Below are 23,036 nucleotides of genomic sequence, written 5' to 3'. Positions count from 1 at the left end.
TCTTCTCTCCTGACTCACTTTTGTGAGGATCCTATCATCCTAGCCGTTTATTGTACATTGTGCGGTCAATTTTCGTCAGGTATTATTTGTGTTTAATTTTAAATAAGAAAGTCAAATAATTTTTGTCCGCACGATGAATGATTAAAATGTGAGAATCTCTAGGATCCCACAATTTGGATTCATATGGTATACAAATCCGCCATTTACACAAAAAAAGGGATCCGCACCGACTAAACCTGTTTTGAGTCCTTCCAGTTTTTGACGTGGCTTCCTTTTACGTGCAAAGATTTTCTGAAGATTTTGTGTATGAACATGTATAGATGTATTCTCATGCTACAAATTAAGGGATCATGTGATTCATAGCATGATCCACTTATATTGTGTGATTGCATGCATGCACACCACATGATCAATTCTTATCATGTTGATTGTGTTTGTAACATGAATTTCGTCAAAGGTAAAAAATGTCACACGTCTGTTTGAGATTGTTTTTGAAATGATTAAAACAAATTTTTGATAATTAAAAACCTTTTTATCACGTTTAGTAGAAAATTTTAAAAATAATTAGAAAAATAACCGTTTTATGGTGAAGCATTTGATTTTTGGGAAAATTTGATGTGAGTCCAATTTTGTGAGCCTTTATGTGGTATAGTCCAATTTTGCTTGATTATTGACTTAGGTCCAATGTCTCATTGTACACATCAACTTATTTTTATTCTCTTGCCAAATTTATCCTTAAATTGACTAATTAAGTAATTAATATATATATATTTTTTATATTTATGATGATTTTTAATCCTTATTCATAGGATTATCTTATGCTTAATGATCAGATTAAGTATAGGAATTTAAATCTCTTTAATATAAAGGGCAAAACGGGAATAAGATGAGATCGATTAAACCTAAATTGGTAAGAACATCTAATTGGATTCAGTCCAAAAGTAGCTGATTTTTTTGGATCTGGATCTAAATGCCCCTTGATTTTTTCAAGTTACACTTGAATTTTTAATAAATTTTTTAACATGTTTATAGTAAAATACTCAATAGTAAAGAGGAGCTTCCTACATAATCTAAAGAGTAAGTTCACCCGCTTTAAGAGGGTAAGGGCAATGTAATTGTCCTTATTATTTACTCTGAACAATAATTTTCTTTGTACAAGTCCACCCATAAAATATGGGTATCTTTTTGAATTTTTAACCTTTAGAATAATCATGACCGATGAACTTCAAAATTAGTTATGTTGCCCTAGATTGCGCCACACGTAAACAATTAGAAATCCAACAGCTTAGCTTGGAGGAAAAATGAGCTATTTGGCTCTTGGCTGTGCACGTGGGTGGACCCCACGCCATCGTCTCTTGTAGCACGTGGGAGCAAGCCCAGGCACAAGTTGGTCTGTCTCATTCTGCATGAGCTAACTCCATCTCGGTTTTCGTGCGTCGAGCCCTCCTAACACCATGTGTCTCGACAAAAATGCAAATTTTTTATTTTCACAATTTTTTTCCTAAGCATTAAGTTAAACTTTTTAAAGAATTTGGAAGAAGTTTTATGGTTTATTGAGCAACAAATCTATATTTAGTATAATATTTAAGCCAAAAACTAAAAAAATAATTGAAAAATATAGTAATGAGGCCCATAACATTGTCAAATGGGGTTCTACACTCAAGAATCTAAAGGGAAAGTCTCACCTTAATTTTCAAAACTTCATAGTAAAGGTAAAGTTGAAAATAAATAGATTAAACGGTGATTTATGTACGAATTTGCAAAACCGACTGAAAATCATGAGTGCTAATCCATGTTTTTCTGTAAAAAATGCAAATTTTTTGTTTTCTCGAAATATTTTCCGTGAACATGAAGAAAATCTATATAGTGTATTTGGAAACGGATTTACAATTTATTGAGCAACAAGTGTATATTTAGTAGAATATTTAAGTCGGAAAGTAAAAAAAATAAGTGAAAAATATAGAGATGTTAAAATGTATATTTTTTAAATTTTTTAAAGAAAAAGTTAGAGATGTAAAAATCACATATAGGTGAGACTTAAAAAATGGCAAAATTTTGTTTTGTTAAACAGTCTTTCACCCTCTTTTGGTTGATAAAAAGAGTTATATTAAGATGTAGTTTAGATGTAGATAAAAGAAAATTTGATAAAAAAAGATTCAAATATATCTAAATTTAGGTTTTAAATCATTGATTGCAAGTGTTTAAATACGAATTATAAAAAAAATTGTGCAGAAACATATATTTTGAAGAACATGAATATGATAGTTTGTTGTAGTGGTAAGAGAAATAAAAGAAAAATGTACAAAAAAGAACAAAAATGATTCAAATTCTTGCGGGTGTGCCAAAAATTCATGCTTGACATTTTGGCAAGCAGAATGACTACACCATCCAACAAATTTTGTTTAACTGCAGACATAGTTCACAATTCATCTTGATTCGTCTCAAATTATCTTAGCCGTTGCATGCTCTCATTCATTCCACCTCGACCTTTGGAGAACTGTTCGACCAATAACATGCTTATTGCGACCCGTTCTCAAAAGATTAAGAAATGGATTATAAGAAAGTTTTCACCAAAAATATATTTTGTGGAATATGAAAATGTTAGTTTGGCGTTAGCTTAAAAAAGCATTCAAGTTACGAGATGGTGCGCTCCGGCCTACCCTTTTGTGAAGATAAATGTGGATGCTAGCTGGTCCAAAGCATCAAAAAAGGGTTTTGTTGGATTGATTGTGAGGGACATGGAGAGTAAGTTCGTGGCTGCTGCGCGGCATCCTATTACTGCTCCTTCTGCTGCAGCAGCGGAGGCTTATGCGTTGTTGCACGGGTGCAGGCTCGGTGCAGAGCTGGGTGTAAGGTATGTAATTCTGGAATCGGACTCCTTGGATGCGATTAAATGTCTTTCTAGCTCGCTGTCTATGGGTAGTTGGGAGGCATACCCGGTGCTGGCTCGGGTTAAACAGTTGGGGGGGGGGGGGATTTCTTTGATTGCCGATGGTCTTGGGTGCCACGGTCTGCTAATGGCGTGGCTCACAAGATTGCATCGATTGGTTTTTCGGAGATGAGTGATGTTGTTTGGGTCGTTAGGCCCCCATCTTCGTTGGTCTATGTATTGAACAATGACGGATTACCTTGCCCTCATTAATGGGTTAGGGTGGTGATGGGGGTGACGCCTCTACTTGGTGGAAGGGTCGTTGTGGTTTATCCCTTGACACTGCTTGGTATTGTTATTATGTTTGCCTCTCCGTAGGCCTATTTATGATATGGTATTTGGTTTCCAAAAAAAAAAAAAAAAAAAGAAAAAAAAGAGAGCATTTATCTCTAATCGACTATCAGAGTCAATGTCGTTTCTCTCTCTTACCTAAATCTCTACGTCGTTTTGTCCCCCACTGAACCGCCTATGGTCCAAATAAAAGCGCACTTCATTTGTCAAAACTTTCATTTTTCAACTCTGCAGTACTCCTCCGAACCCCGACAGCGAAAAAGCTCGGCTAGGGTTTCGCTCGCACTTTGAAACGACACCGTTCAATCGGACGCAGAGAATTCCACCGGACCTAGACCTAGGGTTTCCAATCCCAATCCTCCGCCGTAAATCATGGAGGAGGAGCACGAGTACGACGATCAGCAGTACATGGACGACGACGATGAAGATGAAATCACGCAGGAGGACGCGTGGGCCGTCATCTCCGCCTACTTCGAGGAGAAGGGCTTGGTGCGCCAGCAGCTCGACTCGTTCGACGAATTCATTCAGAACACAATGCAGGAGATTGTCGACGAGTCGGCCGATATCGAGATTCGGCCCGAGTCGCAGCACAACCCGGGGCACCAGCCCGATTTCGCCGAGGTAGGGTTTCCTCCCGGGAAATTATGGGTGTGAAATTGCCTGCGTTTTCTCTAGGGAAATAAACGGGGGTTTTAGGGCGGGTTTTGCCAATGGTTGTCTTCTATTAAATGGTATTGTTGTTAACGAATTCAAACTTTTCGTAGTTTTCGTGGTTTTAGGGGTAATCCTTGGTGCGCGAAACAACAATTTTATAAGCAATTGGGAGCTAGGTTTCCATTCTGATTGTTGGTTTTTGTTACGAAACTGAAGTAGAATTTGGAGTATTTTCATGGTTAGTTTGTTTGGACCTTTAATACTGTTTTCTTCGATCAAGTAGTAGTCTTATTAAAGAATTTAAGCTTCGTAGTTTCGATGATTTTATGGGTAATAGTTGGTGCAAAAAATTAAAGCTGGACAAGCAATTGGGATCCAGGGTTTCTATATCACAGTTGAATATTTGGATGAAAAGATAGTAGAACTTGGAGCATTTTTCATGGTTATGTTGTTTGGAGCTGTAACACTGTTGGGTTGGATTGCAGACTGTATGCAAGATTAGCTTTGGTCAGATTTATTTGAGTAAGCCCATGATGACCGAATCCGATGGAGAAACTGCAACCTTATTTCCCAAAGCTGCAAGACTTAGAAATCTGACGTACTCAGCACCCTTGTATGTTGATGTCTCAAAGAGGATGATAAAGAAAGGACATGATGGCGAAGAACTCACTGAGACCCAGGATTTCACCAAAGTATTCATTGGGAAGGTGTGTAATGTGATTAATTCAGTAATGATGGATGAATATAACACTGCTAGTCAACAACTTGGTTGAATTTGTTTTGTTGAATATTATCAGGTTCCTATAATGCTTCGGTCTAGTTATTGCACGCTGTACCAGAATTCGGAGAAAGATTTAACTGAGCTGGGAGAGTGTCCATATGATCAAGGTGGATATTTTATTATAAATGGGAGTGAAAAGGTTCTTATTGCTCAAGAGAAGATGAGCACCAATCACGTCTATGTGTTCAAGAAGAGGCAGCCTAACAAGTATGCCTATGTGGCTGAAGTTAGGTCTATGGCGGAGTCTCAAAACAGGCCACCCAGTACCATGTTTGTTCGGATGCTTGCTCGGACTAGTTCTAAAGGGGTAATGGAACTGATTGTGGCAGTAATTTTTTTTTTTTTTTTTGTTCATGTAGTGTCTGCTATTTGTTTCATCTTGTTTGTATGCATTTCTGTTATCACAGGGTTCTTCGGGACAGTACATCAAAGCTACCCTTCCATATATTAAAGGTGAAATTCCTATTATTATTGTGTTCCGGGCTCTCGGGTTTGTTGCGGATAAAGACATCCTAGAGCACATATGTTATGACTTCTCTGATACTCAAATGATGGAGCTGCTTAGACCTTCTCTGGAAGAAGCATTTGTGATTCAGAATCAACAGGTGCTTTATTTATTTCATGGTTTAATGTCTACAAGTTTCTCATATTCTTTTTAGCATGTGGCTTAATATTCTATTTTCTACTGCAGGTTGCATTAGATTATATTGGAAAGAGAGGTGCAAATGTTGGTGTAAGTAGAGACAAGAGAATCAAGTATGCGAAAGAGATTCTGCAAAAGGAAATGCTTCCACACGTTGGTGTTGGAGAATTTTGTGAGACAAAGAAAGCTTACTATTTTGGGTAGGTTTTTATGATATGCATTAGCATCCAGTTGGATTTTGAATTGTTAACTAAGTATGCATTCGTGCTTGTTCCAGATATATCGTCCACAGGCTTCTACTATGTGCACTAGGACGAAGGCCAGAAGATGACAGGGATCATTATGGCAACAAGAGGCTTGATCTTGCTGGTCCCTTACTCGGAGGCTTGTTTCGAAATGTAAGTTTTTTTTTAGTGGAAATTAGAGGTTATATGAATTTTTTGCCAATGTGTTGTTGACCAAAGAACTGTTTATGCAATTGCAGCTATTCAGGAAGTTGACCAAGGATGTGAGAGCTTATGCACAGAAGGTTGCTTACATTAACCCTGATTTTTTTTTACATGAACCCTGTTTATTAAATTTCTATTTTATTTGGTTTTATACTTACATATTTAATGCATGTTGCAGTGTGTTGACAATGGAAAGGATCTTAATCTGCAATTTGCCATCAAAGCTAAAACCATTACGAGTGGCCTTAAATATTCACTTGCCACTGGAAACTGGGGGCAAGCAAATGCAGCTGGTACAAGGGCTGGAGTGTCGCAGGTGTTAAATCGTTTGACATACGCATCCACCCTCTCACACTTGAGAAGACTGAATTCTCCAATAGGGCGTGAAGGTAAAACCACTTTCTGTTTTCTGGCTTCTGCTGTGTTTTGTATAGTTATGTTTCAAATGTAAGGTCTCTGGATTGCAGTTATAAGACTCATCTATGATGTAAAGTAAAACCTTTTAATGTCTATTTTTGCCCAATCATCTTGTTGCTACTGCTACCTGTGGCTTGTTAGAATTTACCGCTCCTTCTTTTGAACCAAGGTTTCTTTTATCAGGGAAATTGGCTAAACCGCGTCAGCTGCATAATTCGCAATGGGGAATGATGTGCCCAGCTGAAACACCTGAAGGGCAAGTGAGTATCACATTTTAAAAGTTTTGAGTCCGCAAGTTTGCTTGAAAAACCCTTTCTTTCTGTACATGGCACTTAAATGTCTGTCTGTTATACCAGGCGTGCGGGCTTGTAAAGAATCTTGCATTGATGGTATACATAACCGTAGGATCAGCTGCATATCCAATCTTGGAATTTTTGGAAGAATGGGGTACAGAAAACTTTGAGGTTTGTTCTATTAGTTCTAATGGATTCTGATTTTATGGTTTCTTTATTATTTAGTTTGACAAGCATCTTTATCTTGACTGTAGGAAATTTCTCCTGCGGTTATACCCCAAGCTACAAAAATTTTTGTTAACGGCTGTTGGGTTGGAATCCATCGTGATCCTGAAATGTTGGTGAGGACATTGAGAAAGCTAAGGCGACGGGTCAGTATCTCTTTTGTTTATTTCCTTAAAATTGTTATTTTGGGTAGATATTGTGCCAAAAGAAAAATGCTCAACCTAACATTGGCTTTATAAGTAGAGTCTATGTTTGGTAATTGCTCCATTATTTTCTTCCTCTTTTCCTTTTCATCTTGTGCTTTGTTCTTACCTGCCCAATCTTCATAGCGCTTGCTTATATTCTGACTGGTAACTTTTCACGTTTAAATGTCACAATAAACGTTACAGATGCTGATTACTCTGTACTTGTGCAGGTTGATGTCAACACTGAAGTTGGGGTTGTGAGAGATATCCGTCTGAAAGAATTGCGGATATATACTGACTATGGACGTTGCAGTCGTCCATTATTCATTGTGGACAAACAGAGGCTTCTCATAAAGAAGAAAGATATTCATGCATTGCAGCAGAGGGTGAGCTAGCTGAAATCTTCTATTTTCCTTCTTGGGACATCCGATGTTTACATCAATCTACCCTTATATTTTTTTTCAGGAAAGCCCTGAAGATGCTGGTTGGCATGACCTTGTAGCAAAGGGATATATTGAATATATTGACACTGAAGAAGAGGAGACGACAATGATTTCCATGACAATTAATGTTAGAGTTCTTTCTGGAAAAATGCATCTTGTTTTATTTGGATTATAAACGGACATGTAGAAGCTGTAGGGATTCATGGTTCAATTTGGAAAAATTTGTCTGCAGGATCTTGTCCAAGCAAGACTCAATCCTGAGGAGGCATATTCGGACACTTATACTCATTGTGAAATCCACCCATCACTTATTTTGGGTGTTTGTGCTTCTATTATACCGTTTCCTGATCATAATCAGGTGATCTTGTCGTACAAGTGAATTTAATGTGTTGTTTATGCTATAAGTTATTATTCCATCTATTTATTAGCTATTGTTGTGATCAGTCTCCACGTAATACATATCAATCTGCTATGGGAAAGCAAGCTATGGGGATTTATGTCACCAATTATCAGTTCCGAATGGTATGACTTGGTTCCCACATTGTAATCAAGTATTTTATCTTCTACTGTTGAATGTTACAGTTGATTAATGACAATCTTCTTGTTGCTTCACTCAGGATACATTGGCATATGTTTTATACTACCCTCAGAAACCTCTTGTCACCACAAGAGCCATGGAGCATCTCCACTTCAGGCAGCTTCCTGCTGGCATCGTAAGTATTTAACTTTGTTTTACTATGCCTCTCTCTGTCTCTCCACTTCAGATGATATGCTTCTCTCTCTCTCTCTAACTAAAGTCTGATGATGAACATTTTCTGTCTTCTATTCTACATCAGAATGCTATTGTTGCCATCTCCTGTTATTCTGGTTATAACCAGGAAGATTCTGTCATTATGAATCAATCCTCTGTGGACCGTGGATTCTTCCGGTCACTATTCTTCCGATCCTATAGGTCAGTTTATCTGTAACAGCTATTTTGAAAACAAATCATTTTGTTTTCCTACATTGTTGCATCGATGAGTTTTTCCTGTCACAGGGATGAGGAGAAAAAGATGGGGACCCTTGTCAAAGAGGATTTTGGGCGTCCTGACAGAGCAAATACTATGGTGAGAATTTTAACTTCTAGCTTATGTTTTTAATGGTGCCACTCATGTAGTATTGGACGCTATGCTAAGGTTTGAGTTTACAGGGTATGCGACATGGTTCTTATGACAAATTGGATGATGATGGTCTTGCTCCTCCTGTAAGTATATGTATATTTGTCTTACTACGATTTTTTGTCATACTATATCTGAAATAAAGATGAACTAATTTTCTTTGATATTACCTTATTAGGGAACTAGGGTTTCAGGTGAGGATGTCATCATAGGAAAGACTACACCCATGGCTCAGGATGAGGCTCCAGGGCAAACTACATCGCGTTACACACGGCGTGACCACAGCATAAGTTTGCGCCACAGTGAAACCGGCATAGTTGATCAGGTTCGTTGTATTTCACTCCCACCCCCTCCCCGCCGCCACTGCTTGCAGATCTACTGTCTTCTTATCACAAGACTGACATTTACTCTGTGTTTGTAGGTTCTACTGACGACCAATGCTGATGGGTTGCGGTTTGTTAAAGTACGGGTGAGGTCTGTCAGAATACCTCAAATTGGTGATAAATTTAGTAGCAGGCATGGACAGAAGGGGACGGTGGGTATGACTTATACCCAGGAAGACATGCCATGGACTGTGGAAGGGGTGACCCCCGATATAATCGTGAACCCGCATGCTATTCCTTCTCGGATGACAATTGGTCAGCTCATTGAGTGTATTATGGGGAAGGTTGCAGCTCATATGGGAAAGGAAGGAGATGCTACACCTTTTACAGATGTCACGGTGAGTTGCACTTCCTCATGAATTGAAATGTGTCTTTAGTTGGTTTTGTTTTTCCTGGAAATTCCTATATCTTATTATCTTCTTTGTTAGGTGGACAATATCAGTAAAGCTCTTCACAGTTGTGGGTATCAAATGCGTGGATTCGAGACCATGTATAACGGTCACACGGGCAGGCGGCTCAGTGCTATGATATTCCTTGGCCCCACATACTACCAGAGACTGAAGCATATGGTCGACGATAAGATCCATTCACGTGGACGGGGTCCAGTGCAGATCCTCACAAGGCAGCCAGCTGAGGGACGATCTCGTGATGGTGGTCTACGCTTCGGGGAAATGGAACGAGATTGCATGATTGCCCATGGTGCTGCTCACTTTCTGAAAGAAAGATTGTTTGACCAGAGTGATGCATATAGGGTTCATGTCTGTGAGCGTTGTGGGTTAATAGCTATTGCAAATCTCAAGAAGAATTCGTTTGAGTGCAGGGGTTGCAAGAACAAAACCGACATTGTTCAGGTAAATCAATCTCTCTCTCTCTCTCTCTCGCTCTCTCTCATACGGTACATGAATTCATGCCTAGAGTCGTAATATTGCTCTGATCGGTGAGAGGTTAATGCTATCCGCTGCTTATCTTATGTTTGTCTAGGTTTACATTCCTTATGCTTGCAAGCTGCTTTTCCAAGAGCTAATGTCGATGGCCATAGCGCCAAGAATGCTCACAAAGGACATCAAGCCTGCCAAAAACCAAAAGAAGAAAGGAGCCTGATATAGTTGATTGCTGAAACACAACATGTTCTTTGTTTTCTGAGTTCTCGTCTAAACAAGCACGAAGTTAATAGGCTTTACCGCGATAACAATAGATACACCCCTGGAGTTTCAAGAGGTTGAAGGCGAATCAGAAGGTTCATCGGTTCCTGTTGGGCGGGTTTGGAACAAGATAATCGGAATTAGTAGATGCATTTTCATCGGAGTCGAATGTCTCTGTTTTTGGAATCGGTTCAAACCATATTGTGATGAAAGTTTTGTTTTCGTCTCGTTTTAAGCTGGAGAGCTGGAAATAATTGTATTTTCCTGTAGTTACGCTATCATTAAGTAAATACATGTATGACATCATCCTTAAATATATCTGAGTTCATTGGTACGTCGCGGTTGCCTCGCCTTTTTCTTCTTAATCTTTTCTTAATCATTGTCAACGATTATAATCCTTATTATAATCGGATTATAATCGGGATTGCTCTTTCATTAAGATGTTTTTATGTTTGATATAAGTGAGAATTTACTTTAAAAGTCTCATCTGAAATTTGCAAGACAAGTTGAAAACTTTGAACTTGGGCAAATAGGGACTCTTCAATGTCAGAAAAACTAATGTCTCTACTAGTCTAGTTGACGGAATAGGGTAATATAAGATAGGGAGGATGAGTTTTTATTTTCACTTAAAAAGGGGACCAGTTGGTGGATAGGCATTTCAGCTTTTCTTGGCCATTATTGTGTAGTTCACCAATACTAAGAATTAAACTTAAGACATGTTTGTACGGAATACAGGATGGGACTCGTCCTCAATCACTAGCGCCACCACGTGGTGGTTGAGTTGACGAAACGAATGACTCTTTTAGTCTAGTTAACGAAACGTGGTAGTATAAGACATGGCTTGGATCCGCTTCTAAGCCCAAGGAGAGGATCCTCCTGATCAAACAATGTGGGCCGTTGGATTTTTATTCAATGACTATAATTAATATAACTTTAAAGGAACCCCTTGTTTGTAGTCGTTGGATCAAAGTTCAATGACACGGAATTCTTAATTTTATGGATTAGAAGAAAGGGATCCAGTATCCCTTTGCCCAAAATCCGGCAACAAAATCTACATCTTAATGCCAGGTCAGCATTTCGCTTAACGTTGGCCCCTAAAACGACACCGTATCACGAGGCGTCCAACTCCAAAGTCGTTTTCTGCAACCCGCCGTTTGTGCAAAGCGACAGCAAGAGAAAGGCACAGAGGAGGAGGTGGTGGAGGATGGAGAGCAAAGTGGAGGTAGACGAAGCGCCGCAGCCGGAGCTCCAATCCACCGCCGCGCAGCCATCACCGCCTTCCGGTGAGTCAGTCAGCCTCCCTCCATTTTATAACCCCCTAATAACAAACAACTTATTACATCAGAGACTCCGTTTCTATCTGCGTTTCGTGTCAGTTGGGTTTTTCTTTTTCTTAGAGAATATTTTTGTATTCTTCTATTTTAATTATTCACTTTATTTTTATTGATATATGTGATTATGGTTTGCATTTAGCAACTGTAACTGGGTTGGGTTCACTTTTAAATTTTACCCATCAAGTCGCACACGTGGGCGTAGCTACATTGGCTAGAGCGTACGTGCTTCCTTGTACACTCACTCGAGTTCGAATCATCCTCACCCCGCATTTTAGTTGTTTAAGGTAGAATATCGCTTGTGTCGACAAAAAAAAGAGTAACCCACCTGGCATTTGTTTCAAAAGTCTCTAATTTCTAATGCGAAAATGGAAAGTGAATAATTTGGGTAATTTAATTGGAAATGAATGACAGAATGTGGATTATTGGATTCCGGAGAAGAATGTTGTTTGGAGCCCTTGATTTCCTTTTGAGATGAAGTAAAAATAGTGCAAGGTTTTCTCACCTGGTGAGTTGTGTAATTGTGATGTAGAAATAGCTCAAATGGTTTGTGGTTCTTGCCGCCGGCTGCTGAAGTATCCTCGAGGAGCCAGACATGTCGAGTGCTCGTGCTGTCAGACCGTCAACTTCGTGCTTGAAGGTGGTTCTTCTCTCTTCCTCTTTCACTTAGATACTTTGTGTGCACCTAACAAGTTAAGATTCTCTGTTTCATTCCCTCCTCTTTGTTCTTACTTTACTATAATTTATGATGATTTTCTATACGTAGCGCAAAAATATATGGAAACAATGTAAATTGGGAAAGAGAAGCTAAAGCTCGATCTAAACCAACCTCAAATATGAAAAATTCGCGATGTACTCTGACAAAGTTGATCGGATCTTTTGAGTTGATTGAGCCCTGCAGTGCCTCAGTCATAGTTTTACGTAGTTGTGCCATACAATGAAATCTTTTTCTAATAAAATGCGTTATGCCTAAACCTTGAACCCTAAACCGCGATTTCCACAAACCACAAGCAGTGTGCCATACTTGATTCTAAGCGAAAAACCCCGATGGTATTAAAATTGAGTCACGGACTTGAGTTGTTAAAACTAGCTTCAAGTGCAATACGCTTATGAGAACTAAATTTGTCTTTCTTCCCGTACACTCCTCATCGTTGAATTGCGAGTAATTTATAATTCTATTGCTTCTCTTGTAGATTTGATAAGTTTGAGTTACCAGAGCCTTCGAGCCTATTGTCTGTGTAGTAAAGTGTCATTTTCTCTTCTGCAAATGTAAGATGTTTGGTGATTTGCCGTCGTGATGGCAAATTGGCAAAATCTAACGGATTCTTCTTCTATCAGCTCATCAGGTTGGACAAGTTAAATGTGGTAGCTGTGCAGTGTTGCTGATGTACCCGTATGGAGCGCCTTCCGTTAGGTGTTCCTCGTGCCATTTTGTGACAGAAGTTGGGGTAAGTAAACAATTTACATGGAAAAAAATAACGTTACATATGTGAATATCACTTGCAAGAGGCTAGCATTCGGAATAATATTCAGGGATAGTCACACGAAAGACGATTTTCCTAAACTATGGATTTGTAGACTTCACATTAGGTACGATATGACGAGGAAGGTTATTTTCTATCAGTTGTACCTTCATGGTGTTGTTTCCTTTGTAGTAGTCAATAGTATTGTTACGAGGGAGAACAAGAAAAGCACTTTCGAATTATGTAGTCTGTCATTCGTATAGTTATTGCAAGTAGATCAGAATGCAATTGCTTGTGTTTCGTATGTGTGATGGATGTGAATCGTTTCTTTGTAGGAACACAACAAGCGCCCTCCATGGTCCGTCCAACAGGGGCAATCACCAACTCCTCCAAATCCTGTTGACTAAACTGCTTATGCGAGGCAGTCTACAAAATGTAACTAGCATCTGAAGCTTGGCGGTACAACGCGTTATATTGCTGTTGCATGGATTAGGGAAGAACGAAGAGCTTACACCGGAACTCTTCTCCAAAATTAATTTGTGATCGATTTTTCACATGTAGCAGGTAATTATTTGAAACTGTATATGAAGTTAAATTGTCGTGCCTTGCTAAACTGTTTCGGACTAAGCATTCTTGAAAGTCATGGGGAATTACAGTATAACGATACTAACGGGCATTAACATCAATTTTGGTTCACTAACATAGTGAAACTGAGAAAAGAAACCTTACACCTACGGCTTATATCATATCGAAAGTATCAGTGAACGTAATACCTCGGGTTAATGGAGATTTAACAGCTGAATATTTGTAGCACTGCCCTTTTCGAGTCTGAAGTAATCTTCAATCATCAGCCGGGATGTCCTCGTCGGAACCATTGTCCAAAATTGAACCAAGAGACTTTCTCAGAACGCTGAAAGTTCTGTCGTCCTGTGTGTTGCAAACACATGAATAAATCTGGTTTTGAGACTGGTTTGCAGAGAGAGAGAGAGAGAGAGAGAGAGAGAGAGTACCTGCTTCTTCTTTTTCAATGACTCTTCCAGTTTGTTAATTTTATCAGCGCAAGCTTTCTCATGCTCAGAAATCATACTCCTTTCTCTCTTCCCTGACATCAACCCATCAGAACATTAGTTATCCGATTCCTATCCTACGGTTACGAGTAAGAGAGTTTTTTTTTTTTTTTTTGCGTACTCAATTGTTCGTATCGTGTGCAGAGCCTTTCCTTCTCTTCTTCATATGTCGAAATAACTCCTGTCGAACAAACTTCCCCGGTTAGTAAAAAGAAAGACCAGCAGCAGTCATTTGCATTGTTGTATCTCCCATTTCTTTCGAACGCAGTTCAACAAAAACATTTCTTTAGCAAAAGAGAACAATGCTTAACAGTGTCGAGGGTCTATCCGCGGATTACTGCAGCTCGGGTATGTTCTTAAGTTACTGGAAAACGGAGGCGGACTAGGGAACTACGTGTAAAGTAGACCTCCTATCCATGAACCCAAAAAATGTGCCAGTTTCTGATAGTTAACATAGTCGAGCACCTCTCTCTCTCAATTACTGTAGCCAGATTATCTATGTTGCTGAATTTAAAGCACGAAGAGAAATTCGATGAAAGGAGTGAAGACTTGAACTACAAGGAACTACCTTTCAAGGCCTGCAGATGGCTTGCTTGGTCCTTGCAGAACTTTTCATGAAGTGCTTGGAACTTTGCAGCTTCAGTCTTCAAGCAATTGTCACACTGCTTGCATAAAAACAAACATTAATCAGAGTTAAAACAACTGCGAATTCAAATTTCTTTGCCGGATCATCCATTGTTTTCAACATACCTCTTTTGAGCTCTTCGAGAGGGATTTAGCGAAACTTTGCCTAACACGTAAAGAAAACAAAATGTACCTGATTAGTTCACTTGTTGCGAAGAAACTATCAATGCAAAGACTGAAGAAACTATTGATGCAAAGGGACAAGCATGTAGTAGCTTAAGCTGGCGTTTCTTCGAAATTTTGGTTACCTATCCTTTTCGAGTTTGGACTTGAGCTCATCAATGGCAGACCTGACCTCAGCTGCCACACTGTCACGCAAGCAGAGTAACGATACAAATTCGAAGTAACAGAGAACGAAAACAGAATGTATTAACAAAACCTAATTCCTGATTTCTTACTCATTTATGTTGATTCAAATTTTATATGTACCAAACATCGACAGTAAATTAATTAATGATTAATCATCTTAAATAGTAGCATTACAAATTCAGATCGTAAATCGGATCAGAACGAACGCGTTCAATAAAACAAGCAAGCAATCTCTGTCAGTTATCAGAATTTTCATCAATTTATATACTGCAATTTGTTTACGAAATGGAAAATTCGAAGGGGAGGAACAAACACAAATCAGCATCAATTACAAAAATCGCAAGCTTCCAATTTAAGCGATAACGAAACCTGATCGGACCGAAACGATTCGACTCACCTCGAAATCGTCTCTTCGTTCTTCTTCAGACCGTCCTTGTGAGCCTTCTCTCGGATCTGATGAATCGCTGACATGATTCCTTTGATATCACTGCAAAATTCCACCGTATTCAGAACCGCACACTTTCATCCACAAATCGTAAAGCAAAAAATTGAAAAATGAAAAGAGAAGAATCGATTAATCGGAAAGACGCACTTGGAGAGGTCGAGGTCGAGATCGAGGTGGTCCGATTTGGCGATCTCCGGGTCGGTCCTGCGCTTCTTGTTGCTTGCTTTGGCGGTCGACATTGTTGTTAGGGTTTGGAGCTTGAGGATTGTGGCTTGGAGGTTGAAGAAGGTCGTTTGAGTCACCGAGTGAGATTCCCGCGCTTTCAAATTTGGGACTGTTTCTGGATATTTCGAATTTCTGAATGGGAAAGTTGTGCCCGTATTTATACTCGCGAGTAGCTACTAAACTGCTGAATTTATAAATTAGAAAGGAAATTGTTCCTGGCATTTCAAAAATATCATTGTGCACTTTAAATTTTCTATAATTAGAAAGAAAATACACTTGTGACGAGTGTAGAATAAGATTTTTGGAATGCTAATAACAGTTCCCATTAAAAATGGTGATTATATTTTCTTTTTTTTTTTGTATAACTATTTGTAAATTTTTGTTGGGTCAGGCATTTTGGGCTATAAGTGGGCCAGAAGCAGATAATATACATTTTTTTTCTTTGAAATTTTATATTATGTAGCGTTCAAGTGCTAAATAGTTATTAAGTTAATAATAACACGACTCTTATTTCCAATTACATAATGTAATCTCATACCCCTCGAACTTAAGAAGATTGAGATGACAATCCAAAACCAAATAAACTTGAGAAATTATGCGCACAAAAACGACAATATAAGAAATATAAGGGCACTCTTTGTTAACGAGCAATGTGGACTCGGAAGAGAAACTAACAAGGAACCAACTATTGTCGATACCAACATAAATTTTGTACTCAACACCATTAACGAAACCACCAAAAACAACGAAGACCCAGGAGAACCAAATAAAACATAAGCACAAACATAAAATTAAAATAATCAGTATGAGATACTCACAAATAAACTCACCAAGGAGGCACTTATAGATGAAAATACTAAAACGAAAATCAAAACTGCAATAATCCATGAGAAGAGGAAGGAGAAAGGTTGGGAGAATGAGACAAGGGCTGCCACCGGCTCCAAGTCGAAACAAGAGGCCGACAGCTATGGAGTTTTAAGATCTAGGATTTTGGTATCCAAACGATTGGTTAGTATTGTATCAATTTACTAACTGATTAATACTCAAGCCTCATTAATTATTTATGTTAAATATTTAAAGGTAAATCTCAGTTTACTACCATAATTTTTTTTGGTTTTTAACCTTATATACATAAGTTTTTTTTCATCCCCTTTTGGTACCTAAAATGATAATTCTAACACTTTCATACATCAGTTAAGTTTTCTATTAAAACAAAATGTTAACATGTGACGTGACATCCGTATGAACAATAACTGAATGCCACGTGGCAATCTGGGTCCACATGAACATTAAAAATTAAGAGATTCACGACTTGAACAACGATTCCCTCGCATATGAACTGTGAAGACTTGGAATGTTCATATCACCAAGTCAATTACTTACAGAGAGTTCATGGGGTCGCGATGCTTAGAGCTGAGTAGTCCAAGCGAATTAGGACGAGCCACGAGGTCATGGAAAAAGGAATCCGATTTCAACTTGTCAACTAATAACTCTTCAAGGCTGTAGGGTTACTCTTTAGTCTGGTATACCTTCGGTTTAAAGTCTATAGCGTATCAACTTTTTCTCCTTCCCCTACTTTTTCACTCGTAGAGGACTTTCGGCACTCGGAATAACATTGTAGCAATAATTTAAATCAATAATACTATATAGGAATTTTAACTAAGAAACATAATGTTGGGATCATTCATATATCTACAATCTAATATTTCGGTCCCAAGTTCATCATATTCTAAAACTCCTTTAAGGACTAAAATGTCTTTCTATGAGTCTTCAGAGCCTCCAAAAGGATGAACTAGGTGTTTCCAGAAAGAAAAAAGAAAAAAGCAAAAAAAAAAAAAAACCCCTTCAAGGACTAAATCAAAAACCATTTGTTCACTAATGATTTTTTATTTAGTCTAAATCCAAAAATGTCATCTTACATTTCCGTGAAAAAAAAAAGTACAAGAGAAAAACTTTTGCACCATAACTTTTTAGATAAATTCTCAAGTGTGATCATCACAAATTATTACACCGCCACACGATATTATTTTATAAGAAACTAATACAGTTGATAAGACGAGTTTTATGAATAAATAATTTTACGTGTAATAAATTAGCTGTAGTACGTGACATTCCGATATAAACCTAACATCATCTCTAGTCCAGAAAATGACAGTTGTGGTTGTCCAATTTCCATGTTACCATTTTCTGTCGAATCGGTCAACTTGTGGGACGTCTATGAAGCTCTCTGCCGGTCAATCACTGGCCTTCGACTTGGGGTAGACGTTAGATTTTTTTTTTTTTTTTTAAATATAAAATTTAATGATGAAAACATTCAAAATATTGTGTATTTCGAAGTATACGTGGAGGTGAAAAAACAAGAACTCACGAACACGCATATTACTTGGAGATTCGTACAAGATAGAGGAGATGTGCTTAACTTATAGTGCTTCAAACTTTTGCTAGCCAGCTTCAAAGTTATAACTTATGTGCGTGTCTCAAATGCTTCATCTTTCACATGGATTCATGTCTACCCACGAGAAGAGAAAGGGGATGAGAGACGAAGACCAACTATTTGTGATAAGTAAATAAATAATAGTCAATAAATTAAAATATTAAAAAGAAAACAAAAACATAGTAAGATATGGTTCATGTGAAAGGATAATGCTCCCTAACCATCACGGGGTGATCTAGTGATTGGAGACGAATTATAAGGTTGTATTTCATATGACACGTTTTGGGTTCGATTTCTGATGCTGGTGAATGCACTATGGTGGCCCACGAGAGGCTAAAATGCATGTATGAGTCTTCTCAATCTCTAAAATAATGGACTACCATAGCGCAACAACCAACTAATCCCGTTTTAAAATAAAAAATAAAAAGGACAATTCTCCACCGGCAGGTGAGGTGTGTGCATGAGAATTTTCTGTGTGCATGCATCAAAAGAACAAAAATGATCAAAAAGTTATTGTCTAAAATAAAGTGTTTGAATCAATTGTTTTTCAAATAATATTTGTCTTCAAACGTTTTAAGTACGATTCATGTGAATATCGGAGATACTTTACTTGTGAAGAGCTTGATGCCTAATACAAAAATGATCAAAAAGTTATAGTCTAAAATAAAGTGTTTGAATCAGTTGTTTTTCAAATAATATTTGTCTTCAAATGTTTTAAATATGATTCATGTGAATATCGGAGATACTTTACTTGTGAAGAGCTTGATGCCTAATCGTTATCACTAAACACGTTGCGAGTGAGATTAACTTTATTGATGCTCTGTTGTTTTAACATAACTTTGTAATTCTGTTGTTTGCCATTTCAATTTTTTAATAAGTGTATAAATTACAATAGATCCGAGCTTAGATAAATTAGCTAAGTCAGTGTTCAGGTGATGATGCATGTTGTTTGCCATTTCAATTCTGTTGTTTGCCATTTCTTCGTTTATTTTTTTAAATAATATTTTAATTATGAATGTGTTCGGGTGATGATGCATGTAATGTGTTCAGTTTACTACCAAGAAATTATTTTGTTTTCAACCTTTTATACATAAGTTTTTTTTCATCCCAATCTGGTACTTAAAATGAAAATTATGATATTTTCATACATCCGTCAAGTTTTTCGTTAAAACAGATATTAACCTGTGACGTGATGTTTGCATGAACAATAATTGAATGTCACGTGACAAACTGGACCCACATGAACATTAAAAATTAAGAAATTCATGACTTTAACAACGGTTCCCTCGCATATGAACTATGAAGACTTGGAATGTTCATATCACCAAGTCAAGTACTTACACACAGTTCAACGGGGTCGCGATGCTAGAGCTGAGTGGTCCAATCGTATTAGGACGAGCCGCGAGGTCATCCTTGTCCATATATATATAAACCATCGGTAGTCAATTTAGCTAAAAAGAGAAATGGAAGAAGGAATCCAATTTCAACTTGTCAACTAATAACTCTCCGAGGCTGTAGAGTTACTCTTTAGTCTGGTCCACCTTCGGTCTAAAGTCTATAGCGTATCAACTTCTTCTCCTTCCCCTACTTTTCTACTTGAGGATTTTCGGCACTTGGAATAGCATTGTAGCAGTAATTTAAATCAATAATATTATATAGGAAATTTAACTAAGAAACATAATGTTGGGATCATTCATGTATCTACAATCTAATATTTCAGTCCCAAGTTCATCATATTCTAAAACTCCTTTAAGGACTAAAATGTCTCTCTGCGAGTCTTCAGAACCTCCGAAATGATGAACTAGGTGTTTCCAAAAAGAAAAAAAAAAAAAATCCTTCAAGTACTAAATCAAAACCCATTTCACTAATGATTTTTTATTTAGTCTAAATCCAAAAATGTCATCTTACATTTCCGTGAAAAAAAAAATACAAGAGAAAAACTTTTGCACAATAACTTTTTAGATAAATTCTCAAGTGTGGTCGTCACAAATTATTATACAGCCACATGATATTATTTTATAAGAAAATAATACAATTGATAAGATGAGTTTTACGAATAAATAATTTTACGTGTAATAAATTAGCAGTAGTATGTGACATTCACGATAAAACCTAACATCATCACTAGTCCATAAAATGACAGTTGTGGTTGTCCAATTTCCATGTTACCATTTTCCGTCGAATCGGTCAACTTGTGGGACGTCTATGAAGCTCCTCTGCCAGTCAATCACTGGCCTTCGACTTGGGGCAAACGTTAGATTCTTTTTAAAAAACATATAAAATTTAATGGTCAAAACATTCAAAATATTGTGTATTCCGAAGTATTCAGAATTTTATATGCATGCAGATACGTGGAGGTGGAAAAACAAGAACTCACGAACACGCATATTGCTTGCAAGATTTGTACAAGATAGAGGAGATGTGCTTAACTTCTAGTGCTTCAAACTTTTGCTAGCCAGCTTCAAAGTTATGTGCGTGTCTCAAATGCTTCATCTTTCACGTGGATTCATGTCCACCCACGAGAAGAGAAAGCGGATGAGAGACAAAGACCAACTATTTGTGATAAGTAAATAAATAATAGTCAATAAATTAAAATATTAAAAACATAACAAAAACATAGTAAGATATGGTTCATGTGAAAGGACAATTCTCCCTAACCACCTTGGGATGGTTTAGTGGTTGGAGACAAATTATATGGTTGTATTTCATATGACACGTTTTAGGTTCGATTCATGATGCTGATGAATACACGATGGTAGCCCACGAGATGCTGAAATTCATGTGTGAGTCTTCTCAATCCCTGAAAGAATGAATTGTCATGGCGCAACAACCCGGCGATCCCTTTTTAAAATAAAAAATAAAAATGACAATTCTCCATCGGCAGGTGAGGCGTGCGCATAATAATGTGATTAAATTAGTTATCAAATGATTTTTTTATTTTTGAACAAACAATATGGGCTTCGCCTCACAATGAGCTAGTAATAATGTGATTCAATCAGTTGTTTATTAAATATTATTTTCTCTAATCATAATGTGAATTCAACTGCTTTGATTGATTTGTAAGATATTTTTTCTAGGATGATTTAAGATTATTTATTTACTTCAAATATTTAACTTTTTTTTATCAATCCACTCATATAAAATATGTCACATCCCGGCCGGGGGCGGATCACTTCCCGGGCCTGCTCTACCACCATAGCACGATATTGTCTGCTTTGGGCTTACCATTCCCTCACGGTTTCGTTTTTGGGAACTCACGAGCAACTTCCCAGTGGGTCACCCATCATGGAATTGCTCTAGCCCCCTTCTCGCTTAACTTCGGAGTTCCGATGGAACCTGAAGCCAGTGAGCTCCCAAAAGGCCTCGTGCTTGGTAGGGATGGGAATATACATATAAGGATCACTCCTTTGGGTGATGTGGGATGTCACAATCCACCCCCCTTAGGGGTCCGACGTCCTCGTCGGCACACCACGGCCAGGGTTAGGCTCTGATACCAAATTGTCACATCCCGGCCTGGGGTGGATCACTTCCCGGGCCCGCTCCACCACCGTAGCACGATATTGTCCGCTTTGGGCTTACCATTCCCTCACGGTTTTGTTTTTGGGAACTCACGAGCAACTTCCCAGTGGGTCACCCATCATGGGATTGCTCCAGCCTCGTTCTCGCTTAACTTCGGAGTTCCGATAGAACCCGAAGCCAGTGAGCTCCCAAAAGGCCTCGTGCTAGGTAAGAATGAGAATATACATTTAAGGATCACTCCCCTGGGCGATGTGGGATGTCACAATCCACCCCCCTTAGGGGTCCGACGTCTTCATTGGCACATTTTCGGCCAGGGTTAGGCTCTGATACCAATTTGTCACATCCCGGCCCAGGGCGAATCACTTCCCGGGCCTGCTCTACCACCGTAGCACGATATTGTCCGCTTTGGGCTTACCATTCCCTCACGGTTTTGTTTTTGGGAACTCACGAGCAACTTCCCAGTGGGTCACCCATCATGGGATTGATCTAGCCCCCTTCTCGCTTAACTTCGGAGTTCCGATGTAACCCGAAGCTAGTGAGCTCCCAAAATGCCTCGTGCTTGGTAGGGATGAGAATATACATATAAGGATCACTCCCCTGGGCGATGTGGGATGTCACAATCCACCCCCCTTAAGGGCCCGACGTCCTCGTCGGCACACCACAGCCAGGGTTAGGCTCTGATACCAAATTGTCACATCCCGGCCCGGGGTGGATCAATTCCCTGGCCCGCTCCACCACCGTAGCATGATATTATCCGCTTTAGGCTTACCATTCCCTCACGGTTTTGTTTTTGGGAACTCACGAGCAACTTCCCAGTGGGTCACCCATCATGGGATTTCTCCAGCCTCGTTCTCACTTAACTTCAGAGTTCCGATAGAACCCGAAGCCAATGAGCTCCCAAAAGGCCTCGTGCTAGGTAAGAATGAGAATATACATTTAAGGATCACTCCCTGGGCGATGTGGGATGTCACAATCCACCCCCCTTAGGGGTCCGACGTCCTCATCGGCACATTTCCGGCTAGGGTTAGGCTCTGATACCAATTTGTCACATCCCGGCCCGGGTCGGATCACTTCCCGGGCCTACTCTACCACTGTAGCACGATATTGTCCGCTTTGGGCTTACCATTCTGTTGATCCTAAAAATTACAAAATCTACGTGGCGCGCAGGCCGAGTAACTAATAAGCTAACTACGTCCTTCGGTCGAATGCGGGGCGTGCCAACTCGCCGGCCGAGCCTGGCCGAGGAGTAAAACTTGTTGATGTAGCTTTGAGCGCGTTGCTGACTTCTTTAACTTGCGATTGTGACCGAGGAATGAACACTCTCGGTCTCTGGGTTCTACAGCCTGAAGACAAGGCTGCTAATTCTGCGGAGTTCACAAATCGTCCGAGCCCGATTCGGTCACTGTGATTATATTCGTGAGAGTATAAGCACGTCGAATCGAGACCAAGGTGTATGGGCACAGGTACTCGAACGTGATATATGTCTTGATGGTAAACGTAGTTCGGCCGTCGGAGTGCCGAACCCTGAAACTCACCTGTGAGTATCCAATCATAAAACCACTCGGCG

General features: G+C 38.9%; 3 protein-coding genes across 4 annotated transcripts; 2 read left to right on the top strand and 1 right to left on the bottom strand.

Moving 5' to 3' along the window:
• Positions 1-3,343: 3,343 nt before the first annotated feature.
• Positions 3,344-10,326, top strand: LOC137725255 (DNA-directed RNA polymerase II subunit RPB2). The gene is made up of 23 exons (XM_068463884.2): positions 3,344-3,841; positions 4,360-4,581; positions 4,672-4,962; positions 5,063-5,260; positions 5,347-5,498; positions 5,576-5,696; positions 5,783-5,827; positions 5,926-6,136; positions 6,348-6,424; positions 6,521-6,628; positions 6,712-6,828; positions 7,098-7,253; positions 7,333-7,437; positions 7,543-7,668; positions 7,755-7,832; positions 7,928-8,023; positions 8,147-8,262; positions 8,347-8,416; positions 8,500-8,553; positions 8,646-8,792; positions 8,889-9,188; positions 9,279-9,701; positions 9,832-10,326. The coding sequence occupies exons 1-23, from the start codon at positions 3,593-3,595 to the stop codon at positions 9,949-9,951; spliced, it is 3,582 nt and encodes a 1,193-aa protein (XP_068319985.2). The 5' UTR covers positions 3,344-3,592; the 3' UTR covers positions 9,952-10,326.
• Positions 10,327-11,095: 769 nt separating this feature from the next.
• On the top strand, positions 11,096-13,452 carry LOC137726756 (protein LOL2). 2 transcript variants are annotated; one of them, XM_088693746.1, is made up of 4 exons: positions 11,096-11,275; positions 11,862-11,963; positions 12,662-12,771; positions 13,122-13,452. In XM_088693746.1, the coding sequence occupies exons 1-4, from the start codon at positions 11,197-11,199 to the stop codon at positions 13,191-13,193; spliced, it is 363 nt and encodes a 120-aa protein (XP_088549872.1). In that variant the 5' UTR covers positions 11,096-11,196; the 3' UTR covers positions 13,194-13,452. The 2 variants fall into 2 exon arrangements, with proteins under 2 accessions (XP_088549872.1, XP_068321815.2); XM_068465714.2 differs by having other exon boundaries at positions 11,110-11,275; positions 11,856-11,963.
• Positions 13,345-15,666, bottom strand: LOC137726755 (DNA ligase-like protein). The gene is made up of 8 exons (XM_068465713.2): positions 15,439-15,666; positions 15,244-15,333; positions 14,786-14,845; positions 14,604-14,643; positions 14,422-14,515; positions 13,975-14,034; positions 13,797-13,888; positions 13,345-13,713 (listed from the first exon to the last, which is right to left on the bottom strand). Exons 1-8 carry the CDS (start codon positions 15,528-15,530, stop codon positions 13,627-13,629), a joined length of 615 nt encoding a protein of 204 aa, XP_068321814.2. The 5' UTR covers positions 15,531-15,666; the 3' UTR covers positions 13,345-13,626.
• Between the last annotated feature and the right edge of the window lie 7,370 nt (positions 15,667-23,036).

The sequence above is a fragment of the Pyrus communis genome, chromosome 5 (assembly GCF_041283825.1).
Source record: "Pyrus communis isolate YQ-2024b chromosome 5, ASM4128382v1, whole genome shotgun sequence".
Taxonomy (NCBI): domain Eukaryota; kingdom Viridiplantae; phylum Streptophyta; class Magnoliopsida; order Rosales; family Rosaceae; genus Pyrus; species Pyrus communis.
The sequence above is the reverse complement of the archived record's forward strand: the minus strand, read 5'-3'. Positions and strand labels throughout refer to the sequence as shown.

What these genes read in the sequence shown, in the direction of transcription:
- LOC137725255 (XM_068463884.2), top strand. Translation starts at nt 3,593, where the DNA reads ATGGAGGAGGAGCACGAGTACGACGATCAGCAGTACATGGACGACGAC. An exon ending in TTGTGATTCAGAATCAACAG is followed by an intron (nt 5,261 to 5,346) that starts GTGCTTTATTTA and finishes TTTCTACTGCAG; the next exon opens with GTTGCATTAGATTATATTGG. An exon ending in TGATTTCCATGACAATTAAT is followed by an intron (nt 7,438 to 7,542) that starts GTTAGAGTTCTT and finishes ATTTGTCTGCAG; the next exon opens with GATCTTGTCCAAGCAAGACT.
- LOC137726756 (XM_068465714.2), top strand. Translation starts at nt 11,197, where the DNA reads ATGGAGAGCAAAGTGGAGGTAGACGAAGCGCCGCAGCCGGAGCTCCAA. An exon ending in CGTCAACTTCGTGCTTGAAG is followed by an intron (nt 11,964 to 12,661) that starts GTGGTTCTTCTC and finishes TTCTTCTATCAG; the next exon opens with CTCATCAGGTTGGACAAGTT. An exon ending in ATTTTGTGACAGAAGTTGGG is followed by an intron (nt 12,772 to 13,121) that starts GTAAGTAAACAA and finishes GTTTCTTTGTAG; the next exon opens with GAACACAACAAGCGCCCTCC.
- LOC137726755 (XM_068465713.2), bottom strand. Translation starts at nt 15,530, where the DNA reads ATGTCGACCGCCAAAGCAAGCAACAAGAAGCGCAGGACCGACCCGGAG. An exon ending in CCATCTGCAGGCCTTGAAAG is followed by an intron (nt 14,035 to 14,421) that starts GTAGTTCCTTGT and finishes TTTGTTCGACAG; the next exon opens with GAGTTATTTCGACATATGAA. An exon ending in CACACGATACGAACAATTGA is followed by an intron (nt 13,889 to 13,974) that starts GTACGCAAAAAA and finishes GGTTGATGTCAG; the next exon opens with GGAAGAGAGAAAGGAGTATG.